The sequence below is a fragment of the Thermobia domestica genome, chromosome 13 (genome assembly GCF_964235325.1).
Source record: "Thermobia domestica chromosome 13, izTheDome1.hap1.1, whole genome shotgun sequence".
Lineage (NCBI taxonomy): Eukaryota > Metazoa > Arthropoda > Insecta > Zygentoma > Lepismatidae > Thermobia > Thermobia domestica.
The window spans coordinates 150,581,817-150,594,543 of NC_137466.1; the positions used below are offsets into that span (position 1 = coordinate 150,581,817).

At 36.8% G+C, this 12,727-nt stretch overlaps 1 protein-coding gene across 1 annotated transcript in view; it reads right to left on the reverse strand.

Annotated features, from left to right (window-relative positions):
• Positions 1 to 2,416: 2,416 nt before the first annotated feature.
• LOC145667819 (uncharacterized) overlaps positions 2,417 to 12,727 on the reverse strand; it is a 37,164-nt gene continuing 26,853 nt past the window's right edge. The window contains exons 2-6 of the mRNA XM_081735252.1: positions 6,687 to 7,025; positions 5,514 to 6,272; positions 4,695 to 5,419; positions 3,115 to 4,567; positions 2,417 to 2,976 (exon numbers count right to left, since the gene is read on the reverse strand). Coding sequence (XP_081591378.1) covers positions 2,417 to 2,976; positions 3,115 to 4,567; positions 4,695 to 5,419; positions 5,514 to 6,272; positions 6,687 to 7,025 — 3,836 coding nt within the window. The remainder of the gene's footprint in view (positions 2,977 to 3,114; positions 4,568 to 4,694; positions 5,420 to 5,513; positions 6,273 to 6,686; positions 7,026 to 12,727) is intronic.

The following is a 12,727-nucleotide window of genomic DNA, read 5'->3' on the forward strand; positions in this document are numbered from 1 at the left end:
GTAAATATTGGTGTTTGGTTTCATAACTAATATATGAATATAATTTTCTGCGGTAGTAGTGCGTCTGCATGCTGCTTTTTAAAGAAATGAGGCTCTTAAGAGGACATGTAGTATTATTAATGAACATTTGCATCTATCGACAAGTTGCCAAGTAGCTTGAGGTCAGAGCTTAATTTCTGCTAAGAAAGTCAAATGTTCGTAGTTATCGTGTTATAGGATAGTAGTCTAATAAATGCCACATTAAATTACCAGTCTCATTCTTGTGTAGAGGCTATCACAAAATTACCTTACTGTAACAAAATTACCTGTGCGTCATGATAAAAATATCCCATCCATAATATTAACATAGTATTAACATATGAAATTAACTGCACAAGCAATTGAAAAGTTCATCAACGATAATTAATTGTCTAAATCTTAGATACTGCTATAGCCCTCTGAACTAACCTTGACTGTGGTCCTCTTTCTTTCCAATATGCCTATAGCCTAACGTCCTGCTTATCTTGACCTTTTCGCTCCTAGTAAAAATCCATGATCCCGTTTTGTCAATGTTATGTTGACATTTATTCATAGTGATAGCTATTCCTATTTCGCCTCTTTTAGATGCCACCCAAGGAAGGAAAATACCTAGTATATGAGCAGAAAGGAGACAAGGCGTAGCTGATATTCGAAATGAAACATATGCTACAGCGTGGAAAGACCTTTTGCATTGACACCTGAACTGGAATGAAAAGTTTACCACTACATTATCTATATGCAAGAAGCTGGCTTTGAACTTATGATAAAGCAAATCAGGAGTCTCGCATACAAGATTGATAAAACAGAAGGGAGAGAACTTTTTCAATAACAGAGAAAGTGAATATGCAAATAAATGGTGGTAGAGTGAGTTCAAGAAAAGATACGGACTAACTCTGAGAGTTCCGGCCAAAAAACAAAAGCAGAGAGGTTCATCCGCAAAATGCTTGAACGAACATAATTCTACTACTACTGACAGAAAGCAACTTGGTCGCCCGAGAAAGCTCTCGGTCTCTAAACCTACTAACATGCAAAATAGTAATTCTGGTGATCAACCTTCGACTACACGATCTTCATATCACAATAAAGCTAAACCTATCCTTAAGAAACAGGTAATTCGTGATGATGATTGGGAATGTAGTGTGTGTGGTGAAAGCTATGAAGACAATATGCATGATAAGATAAGGGATAAAAGGATCCAGTGTTCTTTCTGTTTAGTGCCATACCATGTCAGTTGTCAAAAGCCGGACGACAGGTCGGATGTGTTTATGTGTGATTCTTGCGCCACAACTACTTCAAGTTCTGATGAGGACTGACTATTACATGAACTTTGTTTATGTTTGCGATGAACCTAATCTGTGTGTGTTTTTATGTGTGATTTGCTATTGAAAATTGGTGAGGCAGATTACATACCCACATGTCATAGTGGATAGGCCCTAAGTAGTCCTGTAGACTGGAGTTAGCTTATTTTGTGTATCGAACCATATATAACTGCAAGGCGCTTCATCCCTGTTAATATTTCGTTTCTATGTTCAATTAGCATTATTACCAGTTAAAGTGTTACCAACCAATATACCAACCTACTATCACAAACTTTCATTACCTCTCATGAAATTACCTGTGCATGTTTTCATTTTATAAACTAAGTTCATACACACTACAGATTATTTGCAGATTAAACATTACAGAGGAACAGTATAAAGTAATTTACGTGTTTATGCTTATGTTCTTAAATGTTCGCGATTTACTTAACTGGTAATGGACTGTCTTCTAACAATGGAAACTTCCAATACTTGTTTTTAGTTTTTATTGTACCTTATTAATCGCTGGTTTTTAACTAACACTTAAACTAAACCACAAAGTACATATAACAACTGTACTGAGTTCATTGCACTTAAATAACAAACTTAACTTTAAAATTATGGAAGAAATGTTCGTGCCTCGTGCCTTATGCACCGTCTCTCTTCAACACTTTCCATCTTGAATAACAAATGAAATCTAAATTTCGTAGAAACAGTGTTTCCAGTTCTTAGAAAATATTATTACATAATATAAGACTTAACATGCCGCCCGCCAAAAAAGGGCTAGTGACCTTTTTTTTTAAAAAAAGAAAAGAAAACAAACTTTACATAACAACAAATAAAATAGACTAAAACAGGAAATAAATATACTTTAACATGAATGACATTACGATTCATCATTATTTGGTAAAACACAAAGTCCTCTAATTGAGTGTTTATATAAACCATTGGAAGTTTTAACAGTAGCCACTCGAACCAAACCGTCAGGTCCAGAATGCACTTCAGTGATGACTCCCAATTTCCACGATAGAGGAGGTAGCTTATCTTCTTTGAGAACCACCAATTGACCTGGCTGTATGTTGGCACAGCTTCTCTTTTACTTATTTCTTCCTTGTAGTTGCAAAATTCTTAATCCTTTCTTGATGGTCAGCTGTATGCAACAACTTTGCGACTTCTTGAAGTTCCTTGTTGGCACCAATGAACGTAGTTCCATTGTCGCTATAGATATGCTTACATTTACCTCGACGAGATATGAATCTTCTCAAAGCAGCTAAAAATGCCTGACTAGTAAGACCACTCACAACTTCGAGATGGATAGCCTTTGTTGCTAAACACACAAACACTGTAATGTAGCACTTCACCTTTGTTTTTGATTTTCTGGTACCAGTTTTGATGTAAATAGGACCGGCAAAGTCAATTCCAGAATTTATGAAAGGTCTTGTTAGTTCTACTCTATGTTTTGGTAGTTGTCCCATTAATTGTTCTGGTCCAGACGCCTTTAATCTTTGACATGTAATACACCTTCTAATAACCTTCTTGATGGCATTTTTACCATTAGGTATCCAATACCTTTGCCTTAGTGATGCTAGCATTAACTGACATCCAGAATGTAGCAATCGCCTGTGTTCATGTTCTATAATTAGTCTTGTCAGGTGATGATCTGGTGGTAGAATAATTTGATGTTTAGCATCAAATTCAAGTTCAGACATCTTTAATCTTCCACCAACTCTTAGTAATTGTTGATCACATATGAAAGGATTGAGAAACAAGAGTTTGCTCTTATTGCTAACTCTTCCACTTTCTTTAAGATCAGCCATTTCCTTAGCATAAACTGAATTTTGAACTTCTCGTATTAGTCTGATTAAAACTTCTTCAATTTCTTCCAAAGTAAGAGCGTCTACATTTCTTCTTGATGCGTCTACTTTAGCATTCTTGGAAAACCTGATGCAATAAGCCAAGACTCTCTGAAGTTTGTTCAAAGTAGAGAATCTTTCGATCATACTATTATCTTGAGTTGTCACTAAGTAACTTGATTTTAATTTCTTCTGTTCAGAAATCTCTCTGAGTGGGGCAGGCTCCGTCTTAGGCCAATCAAGTGAAGAACACTGTAACCATTGAGGACCGTTCCACCACAAACTATTATGTATTAACTTGTCAGGACTTGTTCCTCTTGATATAATATCCGCAGGATTGTCACTTGAAGCGACGTGTCTCCATTCTCCTCCCACTTCTTGTACCTCAGCAACTCGATTGCCAACAAATGTTTTCCATCTATTTGGACTTGCTCTTAACCATGCTAAGACCACCATAGAATCTGTCCACATGTATACCTGGGATATTCGTTGTTTTAATTCCTTAGTTACCTTCTTGACAAGTTTTGATGACAACACTGCTGCACATAACTCTAAGCGAGGCAGGGAAATCTTTATGGGCGCCACTTTGGACTTAGCACATAATAGCTTCGAAGTAACTTGACCATCCTTGTTGATGGATCTTAAATACACATATGTCCCATAAGCCTTTTCTGAAGCGTCTGAGAAAGCGTGAACTTGAATGTCTATCAAGGTACCTGACTGAAGAACCATTCTGTCTACACTGATATCTGATAATGAAGGAATGAATTCAAGTACTGTCTTCCATCTTCGCTGTAGTTCTTTAGGAAGTGTTTCATCCCACTCCAATCCTGCTTGCCACAGATCTTGAAGAATTATCTTACATGCGATTGTTATTGGACTAACAATTCCCAACGGATCAAAGATTGAAGCAATAATACCCAACATCTTGCGTTTTGTTAAATTATTATTCGAGCTTTGATTTAGAGTGAATCCATTCATCACTTGAAGTTGATCAGTTGGTGGATGCCAAAGTAGTCCTAATGTTTTGACTTGACTCTTATCGTCTAAGCGTAATGGAAGTTGTGTTTCTCTCAATTCTTCAGAGATGGATTCCAATAACTCAGTACTGTTGGAACACCACTTTCTTAGCAAAAAACCACTCTTTTGTAGCATTTGTATTAATTCGTCCTTTATCTTTAAAGCTTCCTCCAAACTTTCAACCCCTGAAATACAATCGTCAATATAGAAGTCATTCTTGAGAATTTGTGCTGCCTTCGGATATTCACAAGCTTCTTCTGCACTTAATTGCTGGAGACACCGAGTAGCAAGGAAAGGCGCTGAGGCTCTTCCGTATGTGACAGTCTTTACTTCATATACCTTAATGGGTTCTTCTTCTGATCTTCTCCACAAGATCTTCTGGAATCAAAATCTCATCAATCAAAATCTGTCGATACATCTTCTCTATATCTGCAGTAAAAGCTATAGGATAGGTGCGAAATCTTAATATAATTGACTGCAAATCGTCTTGCACAGTTGGACCAACTTTGAGAACATCGTTGAGTGAAATGCCACTAGTTGAGCATGCGGATTCATCAAATACTACTCTAGTCTTTGTAGTAGTACTAGCTTCCTTAATAACTGGATGATGAGGCAAGTAATATCCTTGAGTAATATTAGAGTTGCCTTCCGCTTCCTTCATATGTTCCAAAGCTTCATACTCTTCAAGGAATGCGACATAATCTGTGCGTAACTTGGGGCATCTATTTAACCTTTTCTCTAGTTGTTGTAAACGCTGAACAGCTGTCTTATAAGAATCACCTAACTGGGTCACTTCTTGTTTGAATGGCAATCTCACTATAAAGCGTCCTGTTGAATGTCTTCTAGTGTTTGCGATAAAATGTTCTTCGCACTCCCTTTCTTCTTTGGATAGAGGAGTTTCTTGTATATCTTCTATTTTCCAAAACTTCTGCAGCTGATGGCTTAAATCATCGTTGTTGTGCAAAAAGAATGTTCGATGTTCTGGCGTGAAGTTGTTGTGCTTGGGCATCTGGTATTGTCCTGAAACTATCCATCCTAACTCTGTATTTTGGAGAACTGGAAATGCTCCTGGACGCACCTGTTGTCCTGCTTTGAGTAGACTAAAGAAAATTCCAGCACCTAACAACAAATCAATCTTACCAGACTTGTTGAAATTAGGATCCGCTAACTGTAAATTCGGTGGAAAGTTCCATTCTTTAATGTCAATATCAGCATCAGGTAAATTTCCCGCTATTTTGGGCAACAGCTACACTAAAATCACTTACAGCAGAGAATACTTGTAACTTACTTCCGTATTTAACGTTGCAACTTACATTATTAATACCTTGTACAGGAACATTGATAGGAAATTTCTTTAATTTTAACCTTTGAATAAGAGATTCTGTTGCAAAATGAGATTGGGAACAACTATCAAGCAAAGCCCTAACCATATGTAATTTACCATTGCAATCTTTAACTTGAACAACTGCAGTTGAAAGTAAAACACGCACATTACTTTTAGGCTTCACAGAGCAATAAGTACTAGTATTAACAACTTCCTGTCCTAGAGACATTGACTTTTCTCCTACAGGTTCCGTAACAGAATCATTTTCAACATTGGCAGCATGATTAGGCTGTGATTTCTTAAAATCACTGTGCAATAACGTGTGATGCTTGAGATTAAAAATTTTGCATGCACTTAGCGAACAATCTTTCGCTACATGGTTGACAACTTTCAAACAATCAAAACAAAGTTTGTTCTGTTTCGCAAAACTTAATCTTTTGGATACACTTAATTTCTGAAACTCATTACACTTGTGCAACGCATGACTTTGTTGACAAAACGAACACAAAACATTAGTACTCACATAAGATTGTCTAGCCTTTTTTACTTCCTTGACAACAATAGATTTACTGAGATGCGATTTTGATTGTGTAGACTTTATCAATTCTAAGGCCTGGCATTTATTTTCTAAAAAGACATGAAGTTCTTCTAAACTAGCAAACTGTTCCCTATTTGTTTGATTTTCAAAGTCTTTACGTGTTTGTTCATCTAGCTTTTCCAAAACTAGCTGCGATAACAATATATCATCCAAAGGAGTATCTAAAAAAAAAAGGAGTAACTGTAACGCCTTAAGTGCATTTACATTACTTATAGTTTGATTTAATAATGTCCTTAAGTCCGCCACTGAATCTTTACTGACAGTCGGTAATGAAAACAATGCCTTTACATGAGCAGTTGCTATTAGCTTTGGATTATTATACCTTTTGCATATCATTTCCCAAGCAAGTTTGAAATTTTCACCTGTCACTTGTATATTCTCAACTAATTTGCTTGCTTCACCTGATAATGAGGACAACAAATAATGAAATCTTTGAATATCATCTAAGCTCTGATTGTTTACAACCAAACTACTGAAAGAGTCATGAAAATGTCTGAAATCTATAACTTGACCTTTAAATGTTGGTAGCTTTATGACTGGTAATTTTAGACACCCTGTATTCGCGATTGAATCACCTGACGAACTTCTATTGCTACTACTAGCCTTCTCAGCTGTTTCAATAATTGACGTCATTTTTGCAAGAGTATCGTAGTAAGTAGCTTCAAATAACTCTCTATCCTGTGTGTATTCGTCGTTTTCGTCCTTTAATTCAAGCTGTTTTTGCACTTCATCATATTCTTTGAATATATTGGGTAAACGTGCACACCTAACTTTAATTTGCATTACATCACCGTCTGCTCCAAATTGTTCAACAAATGTTTTCATTCTTGTAAGGGAAGCTTTAGCTAGGCCTCTTGCCTTTATAAGAGAATTAGTATTTGAATCCATTGCTTGTGATATTTCTACCTGAAGTCCTTAAACAACAGACCTTTACACAAGTAAAACAAACAAAAAAATATACTTAGCTACGTGACTGCTACATTGCGCCTTTGTTTTTCTTCAGATTGCAATGCACAGCTGAATGCATAGGCGCGTACTTGATAAGTCCACTAGGTCAATTTTGCTTCTGATTCCTAACACTCACTGTCTTTACACACACATAGTCAATATGAATGTTTGAATGATTCACTTATTCTTTTTCTTGGCACAACACTTCCTCCATTCGGCACTGGAGGACCAAAAAAAAAAAACTGTTTATGCTTATGTTCTTAAATGTTCGCGATTTACTTAACTGGTAATGGACTGTCTTCTAACAATGGAAACTTCCAATACTTGTTTTTAGTTTTTATTGTACCTTATTAATCGCTGGTTTTTAACTAACACTTAAACTAAACCACAAAGTACATATAACAACTGCACTGTGTTCATTGCACTTAAATAACAAACTTAACTTTAAAATTATGGAAGAAATGTTCGTGCCTCGTGCCTTATGCACCGTCTCTCTTCAACACTTTCCATCTTGAATAACAAATGAAATCTAAATTTCGTAGAAACAGTGTTTCCAGTTCTTAGAAAATATTATTACATAATATAAGACTTAACAGTACGCACTATCTATATGCAGCCTTACGTTTTGCTTAGATTTTAACTTTATAGTGATTTATCACGAACAAGTCTTACTTTACTATATACCTACTGTATCCCAGATAAACTGTGAACTCAGAAAACAAATTTTCAAACGTAAAGAATTTATTTTGTATAAATTGCGATTTCAGTAGAAAACAATCTACGTTTGTTCAGATAATGTAAAGGAAAGTGAAACCTAGAAATGGTATATTTTCACATATGAATAAAAGTGAAGGGGAACGCCGTCCTCCCATCTCGAAAAAATATGTACGGCGTATCCCCAGTTCCAAGAAAATTACTATGGGCAAAGATAGGCAGGGGACGGCGTCAAAGGCGCTGATCCCGGGGAGGCGAGGGGCCCGGGCCCCTAAAACTCATGTGAGCCCCCTTACATTGTATTTATGAACATACAATATATGGTATAATTTGAATGCAATTTGTCTTAAAATCCTCATATATCCCTTCTGCATCTGGATAGATCTAACCAAATTTATAGAGAAATCGGCGCCCTTGACGTCATGCCGCTACCTACCGTCCCCCGACTTTTTTCAGATCCACTTTTACCCCTGTTTTCACATACATGTTTTTATAAATAATAGAATGCAGGCATTGGAATAGATTGAAGTAAAATACTCTCGCTTGTGCGCAGAGTAAATAAATGCCTTTTATATCCTTTTTACTTCAAGATTTTAACTCTGGTAGAAACTCCTTTCAAATATAGCAATAGAGCATCAACTGACTCACTTTCAAGAATTTTCGCAAAAGAACTCATCTTTATAAGAAATAACACAAACTTCATTTCTATCAGGTACTCATATCCAGACCCAGATTTCAAAAGATTTCCGGGGAACGACTTTTACTACAGGGGGTGAGGGGGGGAGGTAAAGTAGTACTGCAAAAATACTAATAATTTACGTGAACACGGCGATGGTTTCTAGGGTTATCTGCTTGATCCTACATTACATATTCAGGATTCCTTCTACTATATAACCAGTGGGTGGAAATGGAATTGAAGAGTTAAGAGGACGGCCATTAATAAATAAGCTCGGTTTGCGCTATGTCACGAGAATACAAACAAACTTCCGAGGGAACTGACTAAAGCGATAGCGTTTCATGATGAACAAATAACACCAGAAACAAAGTAAAGATCATCATCCTAATTTCTCATCTGTGTAATGTGAGTTCCTGTTACCCTAACATGGCGCGTCCTTAGGTTTGCGGATCGAGGAGAAGACCTCTAGATATAAAGGTTAGCTGCAAACATATTGAATAAGCAGTCTCTTCCAGACGACAAGGGGTGGTCCTCCAGCTTGGGGCTTTGGCATATGGCTAATAACCTCATCCTGTAAAAGGGCGCTTGTTCGGAAACATTGACAGAAACCTCGGACTAGGATTGATAATTTGGCACAACCTCCCACATGATGTAAACGACACCAATACCTAGTGGCCCACTTGCCGGTAAATGTCAATCGTTGATACAGCAACGCGTAGAAGGATTGCCGCTAGTGTGCCACTGGTGGCAGGATTTCGTCCAGTCGAAACAGATATCTAGAGTCGGGGTGCTGAAGTACCACCGCGTTGAAGCGAGGACTTCATTTTGGTCCGCCACCCTCCTTCGATTTGTCGCGTAGAATTGCGAAGGGATTAATACGAACTATCGCCAGTCATGTACATGCGGCTATTATTATACATATTATTTTAACTGACGAATTATTCCTAAAGTGAGCTCCGGGCGTCAACAGTAACCCCTCCCTCTACATCAAGAAGTGAAAAATGTTGAGATGAGTGCATATAATTCTATGAATTTAGATGGCAACTGCCGCCAATCATTAGGAAATGAATATGGGAGAATGATGAAATACAGTAAATAGACTTGTGTCATTTTGTTATAAAATTACGTGGCGAATACATTTTATCTTATCCTAAACGGTTATCGTCGAATATACACGATCAAAGGAATACTCTTATTAGCCAAATTGAAAAGACTTCAACGATTTATTCCTCTACAAGCCATGTTTCCTTTCTCGCCTCCATGGTGAAGTCGGAAAAACACGCGTCTAGTAACCATAAACTTGGTGCTTCGCTTCCACCCCAGGGTAATTTCTTTACTTTTTTAAAAGTGGTTTTTTTTTTTTTTTTTTTTAGATTTGCCTTAATGTAAACAAATTACGAATATAGACGATTTAACATATTTTTGGGCGAGTAATTTTGTGGTTCGTTAGCGTTCCATCGCGTCTCTGTCGCTGGTAGGCCGCACGTGGTATAAATTTTAAAACGGAAGTGGGGCCACCGCGGATCGTCGCTGCAGGGCCGCCAATTTTAATGTATCTAGTTGCCCATCGGTGGTCCATCGGCGCTTACAGCATGGGATCAGCAAAGTAAAATGAACATGAGAATTGAAACATGCAATATGAGAAGACATTCAGAGAGCAAGCGTTTAAAATCCATTACGATTGAGTTAGAGAAATACAGAATAGACATAGTGAGAGTTCAAGAAGTTAGACAGGAAGGAAAGGGAGCAGTGCAGTCCGTAATTTGGCATTCTTTTACAATAATAATAATAATAATAATAATAATAATAATAATAATAATAATAATAATAATAATAATTCACCAACTAGGAACAGGGTTTTCCATTCACAAGGGAATGATATCAGTACTTAAACGGGTTGAATTTGTTAATGATAGACTTTCTTTTATTTCTCTTAAGGATCGGTAGTGCTGTTCTTAATGTATAAACTCCAACAGAAGATAAGGATGACGATAAAATGATATCGTGTATCTGACCAACTCCCGCCATACCATATGAAAGTTCTATTAGGGTATTTTAATGCGAAGGTAGGACGAGAGGATATTTCCAAACCGATTATAAGAATTGAAAGTGTGCATAACAAAAGTACTGACATCGGCGTTAGACCCGTGAACTTTGCAATATCCAAAAACCTTACCGTGAAGAGTACAACAATTCCACATTGCAACGATCATAAATAGATGGCAAAACACATAATCAAATTGATCACGTCTTAATACATAGAAATAGAAGGTACATTTCGCCAGCTCCAGCCCCCCACTTTGGAATTTCGAAATAAAACCTATGCCAATCGTTTGTGCTACATTTGTATCGGAATATACACTAAAATATTCGTTTACATTCTATGGCAGTACAAAGTTATAAGAGTTTTAAAGTGGGAGGCTGGAAACGGCGGCCCGCCCACTTTGGAATTTCATAGCAAAGCTAATGCCAATCGTTTGAGCTATGTGTGTATCAGAATATACCGCACAAAAATTTCGTTTGTACCACTTCCTGTACAAAGTTATGAGTTTTAAGCTGGAGACTGCCGTTTCCACAATCCTCCCCCCCCCCCGCCACTTTCAAATCTCGAAAGAAAACCTATGCCAATGTTTGAAGTTCGTTTGTACTGGAAGGTACCGCAAAAAGTTTCGTTTTTACCATTTCCGGTACAAAGTTATGAGTTTTAAACTGGGAGGCTGTGGAAATGGCGGCCCGCCCACTTTGGAATTTTGTAGCAAAGCTAATGCCAATCGTTTGAGCTATGTGTGTGCCGGAATGTACCGCAAAAAATTTCGTTTGTATCACTTCCGGTACAAAGTTATGAGTTTTAAACTGGAGACTGCCCCCCCTCCCGCCACTTTCGAATCTTGAAAGAAATGCCAATGTTTGAACTTCGTTTGTACCGGAAGGTACCGCAAAAATTTTCGTTTGTACCACATCCGGTACAAAGTTATAAGAGTTTTAAAGTGGAAGGCTGTGGAAACGGCCGCCCCCAGTTTGGCGAAATGTATCTAGAAATAGACAGTGTAGCATAATTAATGTCCAGAAGTTCAGAGCAGCTGACTGTGGCATAGATCAACTACCTGTTAGTGATAATAAGAGATATTGGGTCATATAAATAAAAACGAGCACTTGCTTCTGAGTATTTGCTCATGAGCAAGTTGAGTATCGAGCACCTACTCTTTGATTTAGTATAAATAAAACTTTCCTCTACTTGTTAAGCAAATGCTCCGTGACAAGTAGCAAGTGTTCAATGAACTTACTGTCTTGTGTGCTTTCTACAATAGGGGGAAGAAGAGCTTTAAATTACAAATATTCAAAAATATTTGCAAATAGAGCCACTTTTGAGATACGAATTCCCAAATTTTTAACAATGTATACAAAGCATTTTTCTAATAAAACTATTTTTAAGATATTTAACCACTTAAATGAGAAATAAATACTATATTACAAGTTCTTAGGAGTAGTGTGGAACATTTGTAGTTAATTTGAAGTTGAAAAGAATGTACGTCAGTTTCTATTAATAATTGGGTCAAATATGTTTGAGAAAAGTCAGTATTTTTATAAACGATTAGTGTTTTTTTTTGTCTGCAAATAAAATAAAATAAAAAAAGCTCGTCTTCCCGAAAGTAGATTGAGAAAAAATGTTGCAGTGGCTAATATAAAAAGTCAACAAGAAGAGGAATTTAAGATTCTATTTACAGAGAGTCAAATTTTAAAAAAGATTAACAATATGAATAGAAAATAGAAGTAGAAAAACGTCAAACGCACTGGAAACAGACCAGTTATGTTAAAGGAATGGGACACAAAATTTCGCAATCTTCTGCAGTCAGAATCGAATCCATCCATATTAAGATTAGCAGAAGTAAATTTTTTCCTGTTTGTCTTATAACTAGGGCCCGCATCTTCAATCGTCACTCTATTAAATTGTCAGAATTCATTTAATGGATTATGTGTAGAGAAACACTAGAAAAATCGTGCTGTTTATTGCGAAGTTATCCTCCTTTGCGGTTACTATTCTGTCATATTAATATATTTGTTGAAATTGTTGGCTAATTTACGAATAATTATTAATAATAAAACAAAATTTTCTCTAACTGATCCTGCCAAAGTTACTTCTCGTCGAACCATACTCACTTGGCATAAAAGGAAAGCCGATACGTTGCCCAACACTTGTCGAGAAACACACTTTCTAGTTCTTTATTCGGCGCCAGCCTATATACCTTATTATTGGTATCAAAGATAAGGACCGGGAAA